The sequence below is a fragment of the Gobius niger genome (assembly GCF_951799975.1).
Source record: "Gobius niger genome assembly, chromosome: 9".
Lineage (NCBI taxonomy): Eukaryota > Metazoa > Chordata > Actinopteri > Gobiiformes > Gobiidae > Gobius > Gobius niger.
Window position 1 is genome coordinate 3113325 of NC_136860.1, and position 24464 is coordinate 3137788.

The window sequence follows — 24464 nt, forward strand, 5'->3', positions numbered from 1 at the left end:
ACCAGAGCTAAACCAGGACTAAACTAGGACTAAACCAGGGCTGAACAAGGACTAAACCAGGGCTTAACCAGGACTAAGCTAGGGCTAAATGTGGGGTAAACTAGGACTAAACCAGGACTAAACTCGGGCTGAACTAGGGCTTAACCAGGCCTGAACCAGGACTAAACTAGGACTAAACCTGGACTAAACTAGGGCTTAACCAGGCCTGAACCAGGACTAAGCTAGGGCTGAACCAAGACTAAAGTAGAGCTAAACCAGAACTAAACTAGGACTGAACCAGGACTAAAGTAGGGCCAAATGAGGGGTAAACCAGGACTAAACTAGGGCTGACACAGGGCTGAACCAGGATTAAGCTAGGGCTGAACCAAGACTAAAGTAGAGCTAAACCAGGACTAAACTAGGACTAAACCTGGACTAAACCTGGACTAAACTAGGGCTGAACCTGGACTAAACCAGGACTAAACTAGGACTAAACCTGGACTAAACCTGGACTAAACTAGGGCTGAACCAGGACTAAACCAGGACTAAACGAGGGTTAAGCCAGGACTAAACCAGAACTAAACCAGGACTAAACTAGGACTAAACTAGGACTGAACCAGGACTAAGCTAAACTAGAGCTAAACGAGGGGTAAACCTCAAATTTCTACTTTTTACTTTGTTACTGTCTTTATCATCTACTGTCTTAACATCGCCTCGGAGTTTTTGTTCCTACTCACCAGTTGTCCCTTGATGCCGGGCTGACCGGTGCTGCCCTGAGGTCCAGGAGGTCCGGAGGGTCCGGGGTGACCAGAGCCCCCCTGTGGACCCAGGTTACCCTACAGGGAAGAGCAGAGACGTCAGATCACTGAGTATGTTTGTGTGTAGTATTATAGAGCGATGATGATGATGATGAAGAGCACAAACCACTGGTCCTTTAGGTCCGGGGCCTCCGTCTCCGCCGCCCGGGCCCTAAAGCAAAACAAGAAGTATTACAGTCTCGGTTTGGGCTTTTATTCCTTCACTTTACAGGTTCAGTCTGCACAAACATGGCCGCCACTCTTTCCAACACTTCTTCCTTCCTGACCAGTGTGGGGAGTAACAGACTGCATGTTTACAGGATATTCACACTAGAAAAATGTGAAGACAGTTTATGGGTTTGAACAATGACGCGAGTGTAATCAGAAAGTACAGAACGAGGCGCTGACACTGTAGAAGAAGAAACAGATCAATTGAACAGCTTTGTCCGAGGATTAACACAAAACTGCGTGCATGATGGGAAATACGACCCCAGGTCTGTCTTTGACGAGGAACAATGTTACAACATGGTTTAGACCTTAAAGAAAGTCGATTTTGCAGGATAAACTGCTTATATTCCCAGGTCCATGCAAACAGTGCATACTAGCACAGGTGCAGGTGAACGATGCAACCTTTTGTGACCTTTCAGTGACCCCACAGCTGAACGGGTTGCATTTATTTTCCATCAGTGTGGCCTCTAAGATGCTCCTGGACCAATTGTTTTTTTTAGGGTTTTTTGTAGGTTTTCACTGCTGATGGTCTACATTCCATTCACAAAACCTACCAGAAATCTTCAAAACCTGAAATAAACTTGATCCTGGAGCATCCTAGAGGCCACTCGAATGGGGGGGTCTGGGGGGGTCCGGGGGGGATGGGGGGTCTGGCCCATCGCGGGCAGGGATTGGGCGCATTGTGCAGACTCAGTATGAAAATACTGTCAACATAGATGGCATGTAGGCCATCTATGTTACACTACACTACACTACCACAATTTAAGTAGAGTCATTTACTGACGGTCCCTTAATCTGACCGGCCAGTAGTCTACAAGCATCGGCTTCACGGCCGCTGCAGCTCCCGCTCAGAATATCTGCCGAATATCCAACTTCACCGAGGCGCCAGACCGGACATGATCATCAAACAGCTGCTGCAGACGTTCGTTTTTCTGCGTGAAACCAGTGAACCTTTGCAGGATATCCATGAGTTCTGAACAATGAGAATGATGATGTCAAGTGTCCCATTTTGGCCGGGAAACTACCCGTCCCATCAGTCACTGTAGCCACGACATCGTCAGGAACGACGGGTGGATTGGACCAACTCTACAGTGACAATAACTGTGGGCAACAATTCAAAGATAGGGACCGCCCCCCCCCAAATATTGACGGGTATTTCGTACACTGCCCATACGGCCACTGGGTCACTGAAACGTCTAATATCAACTTATTTCTGTTGCTTAAAGCACCTTTAACCTGAAAGAGCCAGACTGATATGCCTGCACCAATAATATTACACTGACATCAGTCTGGGATCACACCGGCCTGAAGTATTTGACGGGAGGACACATTTTTGTGCAGTATTTGCTCCCGATTGGATAAAGTGTGTCTCGTTTTAGCCAATCACAGCCAAGGGTCACAACAACAAACCGCAAATACATGAATATTTGGTTTGTGAGTCTGTAGCAGAACCTCTTTGTTAATTAGTATCTCTTAAAGTGCTTCTTGTCCCCGCCTTCTCTCGGTAATACAGCCACGTGATTGGCTCAGACACAAGGTACTCTCTCCTGTTTGGGTGAAGGTCGTCTGGACTTTGTAAAACTTGTTCTGCAGATTCAAACTAAAGACGTGGTGATGTTTTTTACCGCGAGTCCCGTGGGTCCCGCTCGGCCCTGGTGACCGGTCTCTCCTCTCTGTCCCTGGGGGCCTTCAGGACCTCTCACTCCGGTCGGACCCGGTTGTCCCTGAAGGAGAATCAAATCAAATCAATATTAGTCCAAAATTGAAAATGGCAGAGACGTCGGTTTCTTGACAGGACTGAACTGTACCTTCATCCCCGGGGTTCCTGGGTATCCTGGAGGACCGTTGATTCCCAGCGGACCCTGAAGGGAACATTTGAAAACATTGTTAACGTTTTGCACTTGTGCTTTATCCGTTTTCGACAAAGCTCTTCAGACTCTCACCATCGGGCCGGGTTTGCCGATGTTTCCAGACGAACCTCGTTTTCCCTGAAGAGAAAAAAAACATCACGTTATCCACAGAAAGGCCCGAATCTGAAACGTTTTTTTGTTTTTATTTGTGGGAATAATTGTCTTTTACCGCAACTCCGCCTGGTCCCGGTCGCCCCCGCTCTCCGGGCATCCCCGTGGGGCCCTGAAGTCACATATTACACCGTTTAAAACACCGCAAATGATGTTTGGTTTTACTTCTGAAGTAGAGTTTGTGAGGCTTCGCCATTTTACAAGATTAACCCACTTCACTGGAAAAAGAAGAATCATCTTAAGGGAGAAATGACTTAAATCTACTTGAATTAAGAGACTGAATCTAAGGTTTGAGCAGATTTGTCTGGTCTTAGATTAGTGGAACATTATTCAGTTAATTTTGTATCATTTCAAGTCAATTTGTCTGATTTCTTAGGGATTTATTCTTGTTCCTTTGGCGTCTTTGCAGATTCATTTTAAGTTGCCCGTATGTTATTTTTACATTCAGCACAACTGGATAGAACGACTGCTGTTCCACTGGTTTCACTTTATTTTCAAGTGTATTTATTTTAATTTGATGTCATTTGATGGCGGCCGCGACACAACGATCTTTCACCAAAGAAAAAAGAGTGGAAAAAGAGTGGTGCGCACTGAATGGGTGCTGCTGCCGGATGCTCTCTCATCGAATGCAATTTCTCCATCTGTGAGATCAATAAAGTACCATCTTATCTCTTATCTTATCTTAATTTACTGCCTGAAATGCTTTCTTGTCCCTTATACTTCATCCTACCCTCTTAGACACTCTCAGTATCCTATATTTACTGTTGTGCACAAAGAGCTGCCTGGAGGTCCTTCTCCTTGGACTGGAATCATCTGCCTGTATCACTGAGGGCTTTATCAGCCTTTGATCCCTTCAAAATGTCTCTTTTTGTTTAACTGTTTGTAGTGCACTGGTTGGAATAACATTATTATCTTTATGTTTTACTGCTTTATTTGTTTTAATGTCTGTCTGTGTCTGTCCTGTGTTCTGTACTGTGTTCAATGTGTAAATGTTTTGGTCCCTCTTGAAAATGAGATGCTGCATCTCAAGGGGTTTTCATTGATAAATTCAAATTGATCTTTTTTATTTTTTATTTTTATTGACCTTTATTTAACCAGGAGAGTCCCAATGAGATTAAGAATCTCTTTTTCAGGGGAGTCCTGGCCCCAGAGGAGAATCTATTGTCCGTGTTTTTAGTGGTCGGGGAAACCTACGCAGACACGGGGAGAACATGCAAACTCCACACAGAAAGGCCCCGTCCAGGTGGGAATCGAACTGGGACCTTCTAGCTGTGAGGCGTGAACGCTAACCGCTGCGCCACCGTGCCGCCCTAATCTATGATCTGTTCATAGATTAGGTCCAGAGCCGTTTTTTCCTATAGGCAAACTATGCAAGGTGCCTAGGGGCCCCACAGCCGCAAGAGCCCCGCATCTCAGTCAATCTACGGTGTTGTTACACTGATTGATCAAGGCGTTGTCCTATTTTGTATATGTCCTGTTTTTGTTCTAAATCAGCGGTTCCAAAACTGTGGGTCAGGAAGCAGAGGTGAGAGAATGTGATTTGCCATTTTCGTCCTAAATCCCAGTCTCACAGTGGCTTAGTGGTTAGTGGTTCTCACACAGAGGGACGGGGCCTGAATTGGGGTCATTGTTTTCCACAAAAAGAACCTTTATTCCAGTGACTTTAAAGGAACAGGCCACCGTTTTTCCAAACTGAGATCTGTTCTCGAGCTTAGACGAGTTGATGTGTACCTGTCTGGTCTTTGTGTGTGCCCTCAATCACGCAAAACGACCAAAGATGTTGCTAGCATTTGGCCCCTCCCACGTGGTGAAGCTAGACGCGACCAAGCTCTTCCACGGGCACAAAGACCAGACAGGTACGGATCAACTCGTCTAAGGTAAGAACAGGTCTCAGTGTGGAGGAACGGTGGCCTGTTCCTTTAAGTCGGCCATTTTTCCAGTGCAGAACAATATAGGGATTTAGGCTGAATCAATGGATGAATAAATGTGAAGGCAGCAGGTCAAATGTCACGCTTTTTGCTGCCATTTTAACTCCCAAATACTATGTTTTTAGTGCCACGAATACATTTCTTAAGACTTTCAAAGCTTCCATCAAACAGAGGCATGTGGGAAGTTCTAATATTCATCATCTAGTCCATCGTTCGTGTATTTTCATCAAACTTCTGTCACGCAATGTCATTATTTACTGAGAAATTGACTCACCATGGGCCCGGGACCTCCCATCTGGCCGGGGGGACCGTTCGCTCCCTGGAAACAGCACAGACTCGTCATTAAAACGCTCCATATTCACACATCGTTCATCGTGCTCGATAAGTTTTACCTTGGATCCGAGCGCACCGGTCTCTCCCTTCTGTCCCAGGAGTCCCCCGTGTCCCTGAAACGACACAACAGCGTGAACGGCCGATATAGTTTGAAATGTAGCTGGAGCCGCCGAGAATCCTATTGGGGTAACCATGGTAACTATGGTAACGGTCAAAATGTCAATGTTCGGGCATGGTTTATGGTTGATGAAAGAAAAACTGTCACAAAGTCGAGCGTCTTCTCTCTCGGCTCATATGGAGGAAGGTCACATGATCCAAAAGTGGAGACAATATTTCGAATCTTTCTTTCCAAAAACTCTCCAATTGAGTTTAGAGGTGAGCGATATATCGTCTACAGGATCATATTGAAATAACGGTTTGGAAGATATGAAAAATAAACATTATCAGGTTTATCTTCAATGTCAAGAAATGTGGGGGGGAAAATGGTTTAAAAAAAATAAAAATAAAATGGGGAAGAATAGAGGAAAAAATACGAATATAGAATGATTTCGGACAAACTGGGGGAAAATTTAGCTTTTTAAAAAATCCGGGAAATAGAGGGGAAAAAATTAATTAAAAAATTGGATAACATTGGGGGGAAAGGAGGGTTTTTAAAAAATATTGGGAACATTGAAAATAACATATTATGGGGAAAAAATAGGGAAAAATCTGGAAAAATTGGAGGGAAGATGGGAAATTGAGGAAATATAGAGCAAGAAATTGGGAAAACAAATAAGGACCAAAATTGTGTTAAAATTGGAAGGAATTAGGAAGGAGGTGGAAAATTGTAAACAAAAAACAAAAAACAAAAAAAAAAGTCAGGGGAAAATAAGAAGCATATATTTTGGGGGGAAAAATACGGAAAAAACGGGCAAAAATTTTGGGGGAATGTGAGAGGATGAAATTCAGGAAAAAAATTAGGTGGAAAAAGAAAGAAGTTTGTGTTAAGATTTGGATTAAAAGGGACAAATTGGGGGGGAATTAGAGATGGAAATAGGTAAACAAATTGGGAAAGGGGGCTGAAATTGAGGAAAGATTTTTGTTAAAGTTGAAAAAAAGTGTCAGTATCGCCCACAGCACTTCCTGAGCTGCATCGGCCGCTGTTCAAACTCAACTCACTTTTACACATCACGACACTGATGAGCGTCAGGATGTAACGACAGTAAACTCACTCTGTGTCCCTTCAGTCCAGGAGGTCCAGGTGTGCCGGGGAAACCTCGAGATCCCTAAAAATGTAGATCATAATTCAGTGTTAGTCGATAATGTGTGTTTCTCGACGTTTTCCTTCTAGAACGTCAAGATGGCGGCGCTCACAGGAGATCCTGGGAAGCCTCGGTCGCCTGAGTTTCCTGATTTTCCAGCTTCACCCTGAAATTAGACACACGAGGTTAAGGTTAAGGATTGTTCTGAAATGTCATGTCTGTTTGCTCAGATCTTTGATTTTATACAATGAACGTTGAACTCACATCTTCTCCAGGTTTCCCAGGAGGTCCCTCAGGTCCTCTCTGTCCAGGCGGGCCCTGAACGACAGCAAACATGTGAAATCATCTTCAAACGTCTGGCATTACAAATAAGACAGTGACTCTTTATGAACCCTTTCCGAGATCCGGAGGAGCTTTACATCCCGTACAGGTTTTTGATAAAGCACGATTAAAAATAAGAACGTTTGACAAAATGCTGTTGAACTAAAGGGCCTATCTCACCAGCCTGGAGACTAGTTGGAGTCACAGTGATGTCTTCGAGACGTCCCCTGGATATAAGGCCAGTCTCTGTGAACAGGTTTGATTTCAGATTTCTCCACATGGTCTGCGGATGGTCTCTGAGAGATCTCAAAGAGCCTCCGTACGACTCTTTGAGATCTCTTTGGTATCCGATGGGTCTCGGAGACATTGCGGGGACGTCACAGAAACGTCTCACAGTTTGAGAACAATAAATAGTGTGTCACAACAGACCGTGTAGACCTCTTGGAGACCATGCAGAGACTCCGCTGAAATCCAACCTGTTTGCTTTCATCGAGACGACCTTACATCTCTGTGACTCTAGTCTCCAACTAGTCTCCAACTAGCCTCCAGGTCGACTGCCATTCACGGCAGGCAATCCCCTAAAGGCAATGGAATATAAACAGCACACCCTCGAAAATACAGTTTCCAAACAAAATGGCCGACAACAGGAAGTCAAAACTCGATCAGATTAAAAGGCGACAGAGTTCAAAGTCTATAGAAAATATCGGTTTGTCATAGTTTTTTGTCTCTTTAACAACTTTTACTTTAGTTTTAGTGTAATTCTAGTCTGCAAATGTATTACTTTGACCAAAATGATGATGTCATATTTTTAAAGCAACACCGTGTAACCTTTGGCCACTAGAGGTGCTAGACCCCTGAGAGGCCACACTGCACTGAGGCAAAAGGAAAGTATCCTCCGTGTTTGACCGGCCTTCTCTTTCTTGCCTCCTCAGACATATTATTTTTATTTTTTTTACTTCCCTTGGCCATGACAAACTTTGAAACGGAGAGGCACGAAGCGTTCCTGTTTATAGTGATATCAGCCGGCCCTACAGCGACACTCTCCTGGTCACGTGACCCGTTCAGAGGCCAGACCCTCCGGGAAAGTTGCATCTGCTATCACTCGAATGAAGCTAATATTTAGGTCAGACGTTACACAGTGTTGCTTTAAAGACCTTCAGAGCAGATGTAGAAGAAACAAAATCGTTACATGTAGAAAAGACCCGACGTCTCACCAAGTGTCCAGGGTCACCCACGTCTCCAGGAGCTCCCTGAGGTCCAGACTGACCCTACAAGACAAATCTGAGTTATTTTACATCTCACGGAATAATGTGACCTGTTGTAAGCGTATGACGGGCACGTACAGGTGATCCGTTGGGTCCTGGGGGTCCTCTCGCTCCGTTCTCTCCCTGAAAAACAACAACAATTTATCAGTGACAACTTTCATTTTTTAAGGAGAGACACTGCAGGGACGACTCAAGCACCAGCTGTATTTATTGGTAAATAGTAACTGGTTTCTTTATATATGACGAGTATGTATATATCAAGTTAAATATTGAGTTTTTAACTCCAAAAAACAAGGCAAAGTTACAGTGTTTTCATATACTCTTTGCATGTAATATGTGTAATATGTCTGTCAGTGTTGCGAAAGTTGCGTTAAAATTGTAGTATATCGAGTTACTTTGAGTTACTTTTGGCAAACTATAAACTGAAATAGTAATAATGTCCCGAGCAAAAGTGCAGACAAAGATTTCCTTTACTTTCCCCCATCCTGTCGTGTTTTGTTTTGGCGTCGTTAGCTTAGCGTGACCAGATGTCCCAGTTTACCCGGGACAGTCCCAGATTTAAGTCCTTTAATCCTACGCTGACGGAAAAGACGAAGGGACAGAGGGATATTGTTCATCCAGTTACACAATGGAGATCATTTTTTACTCAAACTTGGTTGTAAATACTGTTTAAGTGGCGCTAGCCCGCAGCTTTACCTGTTAGCCTGTTAGCTTCTTTGTGATTCCATTAGTGTGTATTGGTGACTCTGGGTCGGAGCAGGGAAAGCTGCAAGTATGGTTTTCTGGCCAGAGAGACCAGGGGGAGATGAAAGACCCCCCAATCATCCCATTGACACTTGTATTACCCCCACAGGGACTACGGAAAGGATTGTTTATGGTAAACAAGTTACTTAAATCTGCTTTAATTTGGGTGGAGTCATTTTTTCATTTGTACATCAATACAAACTTTTTACATGCACTTGTATACATATATTGCTGTATTTAGTAAAATCTTACCCCCAACACTGATATCCATTACTCAGATTTTATAAACACAAATAAATATATAGGTTATAACTTCTTTGGTCAGTTTCAGACACAAAAAAGTTTTATTTCCAAGTAAAAGTTATTGCAGAGGAAGTATTCTGCTTTTTGATGGTATTTTGGTTCTTTTTCAGGACAATCCGAAACTGCAATATTGATCTAAAACAGCTGAATATCCACTGGTTTCACTTCCTGGTTTTCAATCGATCTCACTCTTAAGCTCCTCCCACACACATCGTCTTGTTCCCCTTCCCTGTGCGGGTCTGTTTTTGATTTATCCACGATATCTAAATGTATTTATATTTTCCCCTGTTCACCTGCAGCGTCTCTCCTTAACTTTGGTGGAGATAAAGTTGTTGTTTTTTTAAACATAAACTCGTACTGACTCTTGATCCCGTCAGCATTCCCTGTGGTCCGTTTTTCGAATCAAATCCTGACGCCATGTGAGCTCCCAGACCCTGAAACACGGAGGAGATACAAACACATTAGAATGGCAGAAAGAGGAGACAAAGCGATAATGCAAACCTAAAAGAACACATGAGGAAGAACCACCTTAAGAACATTAAGAACTCCTCCTCACAGAAAATGGGGCTGCATTTAAAAAGTGCAAACAGGAAGTTACTATGACGTAACTACAATAGACGCACCAGATCCCACAAATATAACACCAAACCTCTCATGGGAATCAATCTGTTTCTCTATAAACTATAAACATTTATCAAACACCAATAAGGTCAAGCCAAAAGGGTTTAAATGGATGTTGTTTTCACAGCTATTTGTTCAGTAGAAGCAAAAAACGGCACTTGTTGCTAATGTTAGCACATGTAGCATGAAGCTAAAGTGGCTTCTCTGTGTCTTTATTTAGTAGAAACAGAAAAGAAATTCCTGACCCTGCCACCCCGTGATTTTTTTTTCTAGATCCGCCCCTGGTTCCAGGCAACTGGTATGATTTACAGCCTCAGAGCTTTTTAGTGAACAAAACAGCTAATGCTACAACAGTTAGCTTAGATGCTAATGTTATATGGATGTTTCTCCATATAATTCAAAACATGCTACACATATGTTGAAGGCTGTGACGTTCACTTCTCCACTGGGGACGTCTGGGCAGATGTTGTAATCACCACTTCCGCATATTTCCAAGTGGGAGGTCTGAAATTTACCAGTTACAAGTTGCCTGGAATGGACCGTTAGCTCCTATGGACTGAGTTCCTATGAACTCCCTCCTGAACTCCCTCCTGAACTCCCACCTGAACTCCCTCCTGAACTCCCTCCTGAACTCCCTCCTGAACTTCCTCCTGAACTCCCTCCTGAACTCCCACCTGAACTACCTCCTGAACTCCCTCCTGAACTCCCTCCTGAACTCCCACCTGAACTACCTCCTGAACTCCCACCTGAACTCTCTCCTGAACTCCCTCCTGAACTCCCTCCTGAACTCCCTCCTGAACTCCCTCCTGAACTCTCTCCTGAACTCCCTCCTGAACTACCTCCTGAACTACCTCCTGAACTCTCTGCTGAACTCCCTCCTGAACTCCCTCCTGAACTCCATCCTGAACTCCCACCTGAACTCCCTCCTGAACTCCCTCCTGAACTCCCTCCTGAACTCCCTCCTGAACTCCCTCCTGAACTACCTCCTGAACTCCCACCTGAACTACCACCTGAACTACCTCCTGAACTCCCACCTGAACTCCCTCCTGAACCACCTCCTGAACTCCCTCCTGAACTACCACCTGACCTACCTCCTGAACTACCTCCTGCACTCCCTCCTGAACCACCTCCTGAACTACCTCCTGAACTACCTCCTGAACTACCACATGAACTCCCTCCTGAACCACCTCCTGAACTACCTCCTGAACTACCACCTGACCTACCTCCTGAACTACCTCCTGCACTCCCTCCTGAACCACCTCCTGAACCACCTCCTGAACTACCTCCTGAACTACCACATGAACTCCCTCCTGAACTCCCACCTGAACTCCCTTCTGAACTACCACCTGAACTCCCTCCTGAACTCCCACCTGAACTCCCACCTGAACTTCCTCCTGAACTCCCTCCTGAACTCCCACCTGAACTCCCTCCTGAACTACCACCTGAACGTCCTCCTGAACTCCCTCCTGAACTCCCACCTGAACTCCCTCCTGAACTACCACCTGAACTCCCTCCTGAACTCCCTCCTGAACTCCCACCTGAACTCCCTCCTGAACTACCACCTGAACGTCCTCCTGAACTCCCTCCTGAACTCCCACCTGAACTCCCTCCTGAACTACCACCTGAACGTCCTCCTGAACTCCCTCCTGAACTCCCACCTGAACTCCCTCCTGAACTCCCACCTGAACTCCCACCTGAACTTCCTCCTGAACTCCCTCCTGAACTCCCACCTGAACTCCCTCCTGAACTACCACCTGAACGTCCTCCTGAACTCCCTCCTGAACTCCCACCTGAACTCCCTCCTGAACTACCACCTGAACTACCACCTGAACTTCCTCCTGAACTCCCTCCTGAACTACCTCCTGAACTCCCTCCTGAACTCCCTCCTAAACTACCACCTGAACTTCCTCCTGAACTCCCTCCTGAACTACCACCTGAACTTCCTCCTGAACTCCCTCCTAAACTACCACCTGAACTTCCTCCTGAACTCCCTCCTGAACTACCACCTGAACTTCCTCCTGAACTCCCTCCTGAACTCCCACCTGAACTCCCTCCTGAACTACCACCTGAACTACCACCTGAACTTCCTCCTGAACTCCCTCCTGAACTACCTCCTGAACTCCCTCCTGAACTCCCTCCTGAACTACCTCCTGAACTCCCTCCTGAACTCCCTCCTGCCTGAACTACCACCTGAACTACCACCTGAACTCCCTCCTGAACTACCTCCTGAACTCCCTCCTGAACTACCACCTGAACTACCACCTGAACTCCCTCCTGAACTACCACCTGAACTCCCTCCTGAACTACCTCCTGAACTACCCCCTGAACTCCCTCCTGAACTCCCTCCTGAACTCCCTCCTGAACTACCACCTGAACTACCTCCTGAACTCCCTCCTGAACTCCCTCCTGAACTCCCTCTTGAACTTCCTCCTGAACTCCCTCCTGAACTCCCTCCTGAACTACCACCTGAACTACCTCCTGAACTCCCTCCTGAACTCCCTCCTGAACTCCCTCCTGAACCCCCTCCTGAACCACCTCCTGAACTACCTCCTGAACTACCTCCTGACTGCACTGACACAGAAGAAGGAGGAGCTTCCTGTTCGCTTATCTCCCCTTTTTAGCTGCAGCCCATTAGAGTCAGACAGTCATGGCGGGTCTTACCCCCTGGTGGGTGGGGTGTCCCGGGGGCCCGGCCTCTCCTGGGTTTCCTGGGACACCGGGCTCTCCGTCGTAACCAGCGGGTCCTCGCGCACCCTACAGAAAAACACAATGAAAACATGAAGATTAGAGGAAGTCGCTTCGTGAGACTAAATGACTCAAAACGATCATGTTTGGCGGAGTTTGGTGAAGTCGTACCGGTCGTCCTTTCTGTCCGCGTGAACCTCTGTCTCCGGAAGATCCTGGGGGGCCCTGGAGTTGGTAAAAAACAAGAGATTAATGAAATGGATTTTTAAAGTAATTGTGGAGGTGACTTGTGTTGATGCGGGGAACACAAGGGGCGCCATGACCTCGGTACGTCGCTAAACCTATCTATTTACTATGACTACCATTGAAATGTACAAACTGCAGTTTACTGTTACTCTGTTTGTTTAGGCTCCTGCTGGCAGTGGGCCTCCTCTTTGTTTACCGTCCTCCACTGCTCCGTGTGTGAACCTGTGACCCTCCTCTCCGGTGGCGTCGGCGGGGGCCTCAGGACGCACGACTACATCGCTCACGTGGCTAAAGTCAGCGATATCGGAGTAAAAGACTGTTCGGCTCTGAAGGTAAAAACTACGGAGCTTTCGTTCTTGGAGCGCAAATACGAACAATAATGTGGCCAACTAAAATGAATCAGGATCTAATGCCGTTTGGAAAGTCTGAAACGAACTCAAAACCAGCTTTAAATTATTACAAATAAATGGACATGTTTTTTGTCTCTGTTGTGTCAGTCTGCGGATCTGTGAGCCGTATGGGGTGTATGTGCTTACCTATTTGGGGGAACAGCTCAAATCATATTGCAAAAACCCTATACATGCCTTTCAGTCATGTGACTTTTGTTGGTATGGTGTTCATTTTGAATACCGAAGTAGAATTATGCAGTACTACCACATGTAACAATATCTCTACTCAGTATATAAAAGAAAGACAGATGATTGACAGTGGCATTTTTATGAAGATAACACTAAAAACACGGCCCCAGAGAGGAAACCAGTGTGTCCGATGTTAGCATGCTACCGGTTAGCACTTAACTTCAACAGCTCAAAGCCCTGAACCAAACTCCAAACATCTAGCCTTGGATACAACATGTGACAGAGGTCAGAGCTGTTACTGTAGTATGTGTTTATCGTGTTGAAGCCACTGACAGTTGGTTGACAGTTGCTAACCGGTAGCATGCTAGCGTCTTGAGCAGCTTAAACGCTGACTCAGACTGAGACACTGTCGACATGACAAACAGTAAAAATCAGAGAAAGGTTTTTTTTTCCTCTTTGATGTGTTCATTTAGTCTTCAGAGTGAAGCAGATCTTTAGTAAATCCTGCTGTAGCTCCACAGACAGAGCTGCTACGTCTACGTTTGCTGCTTATATCACATAAACGTGTTTTTGCTGTTATCTTCTAAAGCAATGATTACGAGAACATAAAAATGCCACCGTTGATCAGTTGATCAGTTGTCTTTCATTTTCATCCTGAGAAGAGGTAATGTTACTTCAATATTCAAAATGGCCACCGGAACTATGCGTGATGTCATCGGAAACACGTGTATAGCTCCCACACAGTTACACATACTTCAGAAAGGCATAGAACTAAAGAAGGAGAAGCAGCGTTCGAGTCCAGGAAACTTTTCTGTTAGCCTGAATGTATTTCTCCTATAGCTGTTAGCATTAGCCTCAAACACTGCACATTATGAATGATCCAGATGTTTTCAGCTGCCATCGACCACATTTAGGTCAAAGCATCGTGAAGGTTCAGACCTTTGAAGATTTAACTTTAGATACAAATGAGCGGCTAACAGTGTCTCTGAGCTAAATGCTAACTCATGAAAACAGTCCAACTGTACCTCCTCATACTTTAGTATATCTTCCCTATTCATTTGTATGGGGACAGAAAGCTCAGTTAAAGAGAATAAATGACTATACAGTTTAATCCTAATCACATAAAGAGTTCCTCACCATTGGTCCAGGTCGTCCTCTGATTCCCGTCACCTGGAAAAACATCACAAATGAATAAATGTGACTAAACCGAGTGATCTATAAAACATGAACCGTGGACTCACGATGGGCACATCTCCAGGTTCTCCTTTCTGACCCTGAACGCAGCACAAACACGTGTTACTCACTGTTTTTTTATCTATGAGGAAATGTTACGTCAGAAAATGAAGTCTTACCCTGTAGACTTTTCCGCCGCCTGCAACAGAAACAGAGATTAGAGGCTTTAGAATCTGCACGAGTTTGGGACGTCCCTTACGAGGACGTTTGCACTGAAACTGATTCTCTGTGTTTGATCTTTTAGACCGAATATTAATGCAGAACGAGAAACACACCACTGACTGCCCTTCGCTGGTTGGTTTACTCCACTTCCTGTTTATGTAATTCTGCTCACGCAAAGTTGACGCCATGGTCACTCATGGGCATCGGACTGGGGGGGTAAAGGGCACTGAGTAGCCAGGACCCAGAGCAGGGCAGGGGCCCTCAAAAGAGCTGCAAAAATATTGTACTTTCTAAATTTCCTCATAATTGATACTATAAGAATTGAACAGAACCAGATGAGATACAATGGTTTCTAGAAAAATTTTACACAAACAATAATGATGGATGAACCTCAGGGCCCTGACACCCCTTTAGAGAGGTGCCAAATGGTTCAGCCCACACACCGGTGTTCAGGGCCGCGCAGTCTGATGAGGTGGACACTGCAATGAAATGACACAGAGCGAAGAAAGAGAAATCTGGCCTCGCTCTGTGCTTTTATGTAACACTAGCCTGTTCTAGCGTACCTTAGATCCAACGTTCCCGCCATAAATGACAGTGAAACATGAGGCGAGTCCTGCCTCTGCCTGTAATCGACTTCCATCAGGCCAAAACAGCGACAAAAGCCCCAGGTCGCTCAAGCTATTTTCACCAAATTCATTATGCTAATTAGCCAGCATAATTAGCATTTGGAGACTCTCAGTATAAATGCGCAGACAAGTCAACGTGGTTCTAGTGAAAAGGTGGATGTCTCAAGCCATTTAGCCTTTTCCAGCGTAACCGTGGTTACCAAGTATCCAGGACCAATCTGTATTGGATATGTGTTTGTATATGAAGCATTTTTTAGGTCAACCTATTTTTTCACCTGGTTAAGCTATATATAATAAAGTTATAATAGAAAATAAATGGAGGGGGGTCCACCATGATAGTTTGTACCCAGGGCCCAGAATGTGGTGCTGCGCCCCTGCGGTCACCAGACTCCTGCAGAGATTTCATGTGTTTTTGGAGGATGTAGGTCTGGAGTGTCTGAGGCCTTCAGTTTAGCGGTCAGTGATGATGACGCCGCAGAGTTTATGGATTAAAAGATATTTGCTAAAACTTGCACATAATTCATTACGGGTCAGCCTGGTGAGCAGCAAAACACACACACACAAAAGTCAGAAATAGCTTAGCCAAAGCGACAGACAATTTTGGCATGAATTTTGATTTTAAAGGGGCATTAGGCAACTTTTTATATGGAACAAAAGTATATTATAGCGTAGTATTGTTTTCATCTATAAAAAAGTTGCATAATGCCCCTTTAAAACGAAATGCTGTGTGATCATTCAGCCTCTTTCTGATGGCCTGAGTCTGTCCTTTTAGTCGCCAGGACTCACCGAAGCCTCCCTGCCCTCCTCCGCCTCCTCCGCCTCCTCCTCCTCCACCCCCTCCTCCTCCTCCGGACTGGCACACGGGGCAGCACTCGCCCTCGGGCACCACGGCTCGCTCGCAGCCCACCACCTCGTCGCACTGGATCTCATCGCACAGCACCTGGCCGTTATCGCACACGCAGATACGGCACGGCTCCGGCTTCCAGATGTCCCTGTTGGTGTACTCCTGTCCGTCCGCCACGCACGTCTTATCGTCTGCAAGAGAGGGGGGGGGCACGGGGTTAGTGGGCACAGGACGACGTCACAAAGACACAACATTCTGAGGGGGGAGTTGGGCTTAAATATCTCTGTGTCTATCCACATGAAAAAATCACCTATTGACCACTGATGAACATATGAGGAAAACGCAGTGGGAGTTTACGTGTAAAGGAAGCAGAAATCGCCAAAACTTTCAGCAACAAAACCTTGAAAATGGACGAAGCAAGACTGATCTTTTAATTTCCAGAAACCAGAACCCTTTAAAACTCTTGGACTTGAGTAAACTCTGTAGAAGTGAGTGACAGATGAGTCGACCAGAGCATATTCTGTCCTCTGGGTGGCGCTATAATGAGCCACAAGCAACAACGATGTGTTGTCCTTCACACCTTAAAGCTGCTACACAAGGATGAATCCCATTTCTAATCATTAGATCTATTATGGCTCCAGTGTTTGTCTATTTGCACATTATCGCCCACTATTGTAATACATAATGCCCATCTCAGGTCGCCCGTTGCATTATGGGCAACGGAATTTCTTTTGGCTACCAAACAATACTGATCGTTAGCGTAAAGAGATGAAGAAAGCTCTGATTTGGACCGATTTAACCTCTGGAAAGTTGATGATTCAAAGTGTTTTTGTTGTTGCTGTGGAGCTCGTTACAATATTAGCTTAAAGTCTATTTTTACACCAGGGGTGAGTACGGAGAGACAGAAACTAAAGAACTGAATAGTTTATATGTAGAGATGCTTCAAAAGTGAAGACCAGGCCATGTTCACATAGTTGGAATAACTGAGAAAAACATTTGTGACCCTTGAAGGCGACTGTTGGACAAAGTCCAGGGTCTGAAACTGTGGCCTCGTGTGACTGACTTTCACAACATTTAAAGTGGAATGACAAATAAAAACATTTTTAAGGAGGTGGACAGTGAACGAAAATGTTTTTTTAATTGTGACCAGAGATCCATAGACACACATAGGCTATGTTTCTATATTTACTTTATTTGTGTTGTTTGATGAGTGATCTGATGGAACAACAGAGCGAATCGATCGACTACCCTCTATATTTAACATCAACACCGTTTGAAACTTTCCCCTGTGATTCCAAGACAAATTTAAATGATTTAAAAAGTGGCGTTGACTTTTCCCACAAACATAAATATTTATAAGAAATGTCACTTCAGACTTAAAGTCTTTAAACCGATGCCCATAAGCCTTTTAATTCACGGTTATGGCTCAGTATCACTTCAGTTCACGCTCCACCTGAACTCACACATTTCAATGTCAGTGTGGTTTTGTTTGGGCCGAAATGAGGAGCCAGACTGACCCACGCGTGCGCAGTCCAGATGGACTTTCGGCTTATTGTTTTGAGATGGACGAATGTGTCTGGGAAGCTGTAAATGAATTGGCCTTAGGGGATAAATAAAGTTGTATTAATCTGAATTACAAAGATTTAGCTTTGCTTTTTCCCACTCTGGGATTTTGGATATTTTAATCATTTTTGAATAATCTGGTTATTAGTGGGAAAGATAAATCTGTAAATCTGTAAAAACTAAAACTCTACAGATTAGGTTTAGGATTATATTGGTAAATGGTCACATGTATAAACCTTCATCAGGCCCAAAGCACTTCACAGTCACTCATTCACTCTCTCATTACACCAGTGAATGCAGACACTGGAGGGTGAAGTGTGTTGCCCAAGGCCGGCTCTACTATCCACACCACTGTGACCCCGACAACTTTCAAAACAAACCTTTATAAGGCAATAACAGGAAAAAATGTACACAATACAAGACTTGACTTGCACGGAGGCCTTCCACTAATACAAAGAATATTTAAAGACAGAAATACTAAACAAAGGCACAAGGGAGACCTCCTGCAGTCCCATCTGTCATCAAATCAAAGTGTGTCCCAAACAGGAAACAAATGAAGATTCAAATCCAGATCAGAGTCAAAGTCACACATGAGTTACAGCTCCAGACTTTAGGGAAACGTCCACATTCAGGTTCTAACATCTGTGCTCCAGGTGCCAGCGTCGGTCAGCAGGGGGCAGCTCTGAGCTTCAGGTAAAGCCAGGATTGACCAGAACAAACCAGGACTGGCTTTTCACCAAACAGAACGAAAACGTTGGAGGGAAAAGTAGAGCAAAGAAAAAAAGCCCATTGTGTTTCCAAAACCGTTACATTTGGCTCTGAAGTTTATTTGCTGCAATGAGTCACAAACATTTACGACGACGGAACAGATGTGTGAAGTAGAGCAATAAATCAACTTGTGTCAATTCAAACAGGATCAGTTTGGACACAGCGTTATCTCTGTCTGGGCAATATCAGCAAAAATGAACAGAAGTGCAGGAATAAAACACTTTCTTCATTCCCCCCATTTTCTTTCTTCCTTTTTTTTTTTTAAATCATTTTCGCTCTGCTTTTCCCTCCTAATTTTTCCCCATTCGTTCCCATTTTTGTCCCAAACTTTTTCAGAATTGTTCACCCCCATTTCCCCCTAATTTCTTTTCTATTTTCCCCAAGTTTTGGCCCTTTTTTCCCTCAATTTTCCCCCTACTCTTTCTCAATTTTTCTATATTTCGCCCTAATTTCTTCTCCATTTCCTCCATTTTTTTCCACAATTTCCCCCATTGTCCCTATTTTTTAATATATATGTATATTTTTATATATATATATATATATATATATATATTTTTAACAATTTTCTCCCCCCATTTCCCCCTGATTTCTTTCCCATTTTCCCCAATTCTTGGCCCTTTTCCCCTCAATTTTCCCCTTATTCTTTCCCGTTTTCCCCCATTTACCCTTTATTTCCCCCCGAGTTCTGCTTCATTTCCTCCCCATTTTTTTTTCACTTTTCCCTGTTTTTTTTTAACAATTTTCTCTACTTTTCCCTCCCAATTTTTCCCCATTCGTTCCCATTCCCCCCCCAACTTTTTTACCCCATTTCCCCCTTATTTCTTTCCCATTTTCCCCATTTTTTCCCCTCAATTTTATCCCTATTCTTTCCCATTTTTATCCCCATTTCCCCTTCATTCCCCCCTGATTTCTTCTCCATTCCTCCCCATTTTTTTCATTTTCCACTTTTTCACCCCTACCTTTGGGGACGACCAAGTATGATCCGAAAACAACACATGACACTGTAGGTAACTATGGTAACGGGACTTGGTTTGGACCAATCCCCAACAAAAACTGTCCTAAAGTCGAGCGTCACTTCCAAATGATCATCCAGAATGGACATTTTTGATATTTAGGGCAACTTTGGAGCCACAAACCTGCAACTGAACGTGTGCTGGAGCATGTTTTTTGCTTTTTTCATCGAGTGTAGAATAATCAAGGACACACAGGATGCAAGAAGTTCTATCCAATCACAAACTCTACAGAACGTGAAAACAAAAACCTGTGGATCGCCTGAGCTTTCGGCCGCACGTTGAGAAATGAATTCCCATTTTCCGTCAAACTGTGGTTTTCTCGGCGCGCTCGGCTCCACCGCACGTCTCTACCAGAAAGAGGAGGAAGGAGCTGAGATTTTCCCCCGTGCGAAGCTCTGTCTTCACGGTTACAGAGAGAGTTTCCACTGACTCAGAGACAAAAGACACGACAGAGCTTCCTGAACGTTAAAGCGAGACGCACAGGTGAGAAACATCAATGCTGTAGATTACTGACATAAATAACAGTTCATATTTAGAGATTTGGACATGAACTCGCTTCATGTAAATTATGCGAGGAGTAAAAGAAGAAAAAAAAGTCCCTTGTGAAGTGCTTTGAGATGAAAATGTACATCACGTCACAAACCGCATGGTCTACAGAAGCTCTCTGGACGTCAACCCACTCCTTTTTGAGTTTGCAAAGTCACTCCTTTTCCTGCTGTGAGGGGGAAATGCATCATGTTTTTCTCTAAAGAATTGTATGTGTAGAAATGGCAAATCTGGCTCTAACCAAACTCGAAAAATTGGTCAGAGCCAGATTTAAAGGGAATATACGGAGTTTAAAAATGTTAAAACTAAGTATTTTGTTCCTCCATGTCCTAATGTGTAGAATGAGCTCAGACCTGTTCACCACAACTGCCTCTAAAATCCTGCACTGTCAGTCAGAAAGTCATGCACGAGCTTAATATAGAAGCTGCAGTTACACGCATGACCTGAGGTGGCAGTAGTGAGCATAAAAATTACTAACTTGCATCTAGCCCCTTTAAAGCAGAACTAAGTAACTTGTTTACCTTAAAAAAATCCTTTCCGTAGTCCCTTTGGGGGTGATACAAGTGTTTATGGGATGATTGGGGGGGAGGGGGGGGGGGCCTTTCATCTCCCCCTGGTGTCTCTGGCCGGGTCAGAGTCACCAATACACACTAATGGAATCACAAAGAAGAAGCTAACAGGCTAACAGGCTTTGCTAACTGTGGGCTAGCGCCACTTAAACAGTATTTACAGCCAAGTTTGAGTGAAAAAATGATCTCCATTGTGTAACTGGATGAACAATATCCCTCTGTCAGAGTAGGATTTACTCTCACGGACAAATAATGAGTAAAAAAAACAACATGCTACGACACCTGCAGTGGCGCTTATGGCCTCTAGGGGCATGAGTTTCTTAGCACTGCTTTAAACCCAACCCTAACGGTTTAATTTTGTGATTTTATTAGCTACTAAGTGTCCCTTTGTCTCCCTCAAAGGAAATGCCCATATTTGGATTACAGCGTCATCTCAGTCACAGCCTTTCGTGCTACACGTGGACACCAAACATGTCAGTATTTGTGAGTTAATGAGCGTGGGGAAAGAGCAGGGAGCCACACAGACATGTTGGAGTCACCTCGTCACAAAATCAACATCGTAAAGCGAGAGTTTGGTCTGATTTTGAGCCCAGATGTGTTCAGGAGGGAACGCGTCCCGCAGTTTGAGACGCGCTCGTGTTAATCCCCCGCGTCTCTCCTGTGATTACATTAAATCAGAGATCGGTCTGCGCTAAAGTCCGTGACTCAGTGTTTCCATTCACTAACCTCCTCCCTCCCGGCGACTCTCCCCCCGTCTCCCCCTTTTCTCTCAGCTCGCCACAGAGAAGGAAAAACCATAAAACCTGCAGCTCCCTCACACATCTGCCAGACACATCAGCCCTGCGTGTTTTTGTTCCCAAAACCTCAACATGTGTAAAAGTACCAACGGAGAAGAGCTTTTCCTCCGTTCTCACATTCTGAGACACGTATCTCTGATCTGACCAGGTTTAACCACGTTCCTCATGAAAAATCATCTCAAAGGAAGTCCAAATATAGGCTTGTTTGTTCTTCAATTTCATACGTAGATCAATGTGTTGAATGGCATTGAAAGTGACCACCAGAGGGCGCTGATAATGTCCCCAAATGGGAGATGAAGAAGAGCTTGGACTGAAACAATATGGCGGCACACGCTGACTGAAGTTCAGTCCAGAACATGAAGCATAAACAAGTCTTAATCCTGAAGCGTTTCTTGTTCTTCAGTTTGATGTTTGATAAGATTCATTAGTTTAACTGTGATATAAAGGAAACACGTGTCTCTCATTCTGAGTTTTCCAGTTTCCGCTGCAGATGTGACGGCCCGACCCGTTCAGAGGAAACTACAGCTGCTTCTCCAAATCTGAAACACTCCAGGATCAATCATCAATCATCAATCACATGAGTACAGAACTAAAGAAGGGTTTGTGCAGGAAGTGCTCATCTATCAATCAATATGTATATCATAATCATTATGATTGTAAAATTTGAAGTCTGTGGCCTTTACACTTTTTTAAATAACTGGAGTCAAAAATGCCTGTAGAGGCTAAAATGTAAATTTCACAATTTGTCACAAACTTCCCCGCTTTAGGAGCCAATTTGTCATTAACTGCAGGGAGTTTGCGTGTGGAACTTTTTGTGGAAGAAGTTTAACTATTGAACTTGATAAAAATCAAAATAAAAAGTATTTCCTATTTCCTGGAACAAAAGTCATTTTCTAAGCCCTTTCTGAGAGCTAGCCGATGGCCTAATCATAGTCAAACTTAAATCGTCAACTGGACGACAAGAGCGAAGAAAAGGCGAATATCGAAGCGAAACATCATCTCGACCAAAACTCAACAGTTTAAGCTTCACTGCGAGTAAAGAGGGGGGTCTTGGGGCAGAAATATTTCAAACAAATACCGTGTTTTCTGGAGTCAAACTGTCTACTGAAGAAAAAAACAACAGGCTGAATAGGCGTACATATGCTAACGTAGCACACTGACGGTTAGCCACATGAAGCATAAACAATGAACTAAGGCTAGATCCACATGAAGATATAACACTTATGTTTTTCTGAAGCAGCTCAGTAAATGTGAGCGTCCACATGGGTCGACTCAGGTCTGCGATTCATCCTCCAGGCCTGTGGGAGGCGCTGTGACGCTAACACAGATAATAGAACCAGATGTAGAGGCGCATGTGCAGAATGTTAACAGTGGAAATGAAGGATCTACAGAAGAGACGAGGAGGAGAGTTTATTCTATTTATTCTTCTTCAGACTCTTCCACTGAAATCTTCATCCTCGGTGTCACTTCTGAACAATCGCCATGGCAGCGACCTCGGCACCGCTGACGAGCCTCTCCCGGCAGCGCGTTTTCCAAGCTCTCATTTGCGATCAGCTATTTTTCTTTTCTTCATTGCGGTAAGAGTAACCTCCGCTTTTCACCGCACAAGTTTGATGGTTTTCTTTTTTACCATTGACTTTGCTCAAACAGAATCTCTACAAAAACTGAAGATCAAGCACGAGTTTACATGACTTGATTTGAGAATATGAATCTCGTTTTGAGCGGTTTTCACTCTTGTGTTTGCTTGTTTTAGGTAAATCTCACTTGAAATAAGAAAGTAAAAGTGCCATTTGTCGATAAATCAAACCTGAAATAAAGACAAAATGTATCGACTCGAGTCTGAAACATCTCAGATCGAGTGAAATAATGGAGGTCAAACGCCCAACGACATCAACAACTTACAATATTATGCTTCATTTGAGACATTTAAACTTCTAGATACACATTTTTTGGAGTGTGGACCCTCAATCCCTGATCTTGATCTTTTTTTTTTTCTTCTTCAAAAGCATCTGCAGGACAGATTTGGGCAAGTCTGCAGCACATACGATGGAACACGATCTGTGGGTTTGAGTTAGTCTCTCTCAGCTCTTCACCCCCGTTTCTGTTTAATAAAGCAATTATGGGACAAAAAACTTCCTTTGTAAATCAAATCCAGCGTGTAATGCTCTACAGTCAACAGCCCTGCCCAAAGGAACCAGTCTCTAATCCAACAGGAAACATTTCTCTGCACGATCGAGCCCGGAGTAAAGATGAAACCAGAGAGAATTTAGAGGGTTAATACACTACACAAAAATGACGTCCCTTATCATATTTTAACAAGCACCGACCACTGTAGACCCTTCAGCCCCTCCCTGATGGTGAGCTCCACTGTGCTCCAGTGCGTTCTCTCTCCGGGCTTCCCTCCCTCGTGTCCAGGCCTGCGCCGCTGAATCATGTGTTTAATATAACGCTCTGAGTCGCAACACGCCCACTCTCCCTCACACAACAAAACCCGGCTCTCAAGGCGGAGCTGGAGGTTCTGGGGACGGGGGGAAATCTGAAGGGTTTACCCAGAGGAGGGGGCACGTGTGTGGGCTGTTCCATCCGCAGACTTTAACCCTTTGTTCTATGCCTCAGCGTTTGGGGACTTTCTCGATAACGATGATGAAGTGATCAAACCATCAGAAAATGTGCTGATCTTCATTTTATAAGATCATTGTCAGACCACAAAGGGCAGGGATCGATTTAGATTAAGATGTGCTCATTATGTATTAATTAGAATAATTTTAGGGTTAATATAAGGGTTAAGGTCAGGGTTAGGCTAAGGGTTGGCTATGAATGAGTGTATTATTAATGGCCTATTAGTATATCAACAGATAAAAGTATTATAAGCAGTGTGTTAATACTTTATACGCATATTATTCATGCTTATTATTACTTAACGAACACACTTTAATATAAAGCGTTACCAAGGGCAGAAAAAAAAAAAAAAAAAAAAACAGTTTTTCCCTATTTTCCCCCTTTTACTTCATTAACCCCCACATGAGCCGAACCACAGTTTCTCCAGTTTGGCT

At 44.2% G+C, this 24464-nt stretch overlaps 1 protein-coding gene across 1 annotated transcript in view; it reads right to left on the reverse strand.

Annotated features, from left to right (window-relative positions):
* LOC306968394 (uncharacterized protein) overlaps window positions 1–24464 on the reverse strand; it is a 76757-nt gene that overhangs the window by 20779 nt on the left and 31514 nt on the right. Inside the window, exons 2-21 of the mRNA XM_079563740.1 lie at window positions 16098–16346; window positions 14643–14662; window positions 14532–14564; window positions 14428–14460; window positions 12638–12691; window positions 12443–12535; window positions 9523–9594; window positions 8192–8236; window positions 8063–8116; window positions 6792–6845; window positions 6640–6693; window positions 6498–6551; window positions 5346–5399; window positions 5228–5272; window positions 3084–3137; window positions 2948–2992; window positions 2813–2866; window positions 2630–2728; window positions 904–948; window positions 717–815 (exon numbers count right to left, since the gene is read on the reverse strand). Of these exons, the coding sequence (XP_079419866.1) occupies window positions 717–815; window positions 904–948; window positions 2630–2728; window positions 2813–2866; window positions 2948–2992; window positions 3084–3137; window positions 5228–5272; window positions 5346–5399; window positions 6498–6551; window positions 6640–6693; window positions 6792–6845; window positions 8063–8116; window positions 8192–8236; window positions 9523–9594; window positions 12443–12535; window positions 12638–12691; window positions 14428–14460; window positions 14532–14564; window positions 14643–14662; window positions 16098–16346 (1310 nt within the window). The remainder of the gene's footprint in view (window positions 1–716; window positions 816–903; window positions 949–2629; window positions 2729–2812; window positions 2867–2947; window positions 2993–3083; window positions 3138–5227; window positions 5273–5345; window positions 5400–6497; window positions 6552–6639; window positions 6694–6791; window positions 6846–8062; window positions 8117–8191; window positions 8237–9522; window positions 9595–12442; window positions 12536–12637; window positions 12692–14427; window positions 14461–14531; window positions 14565–14642; window positions 14663–16097; window positions 16347–24464) is intronic.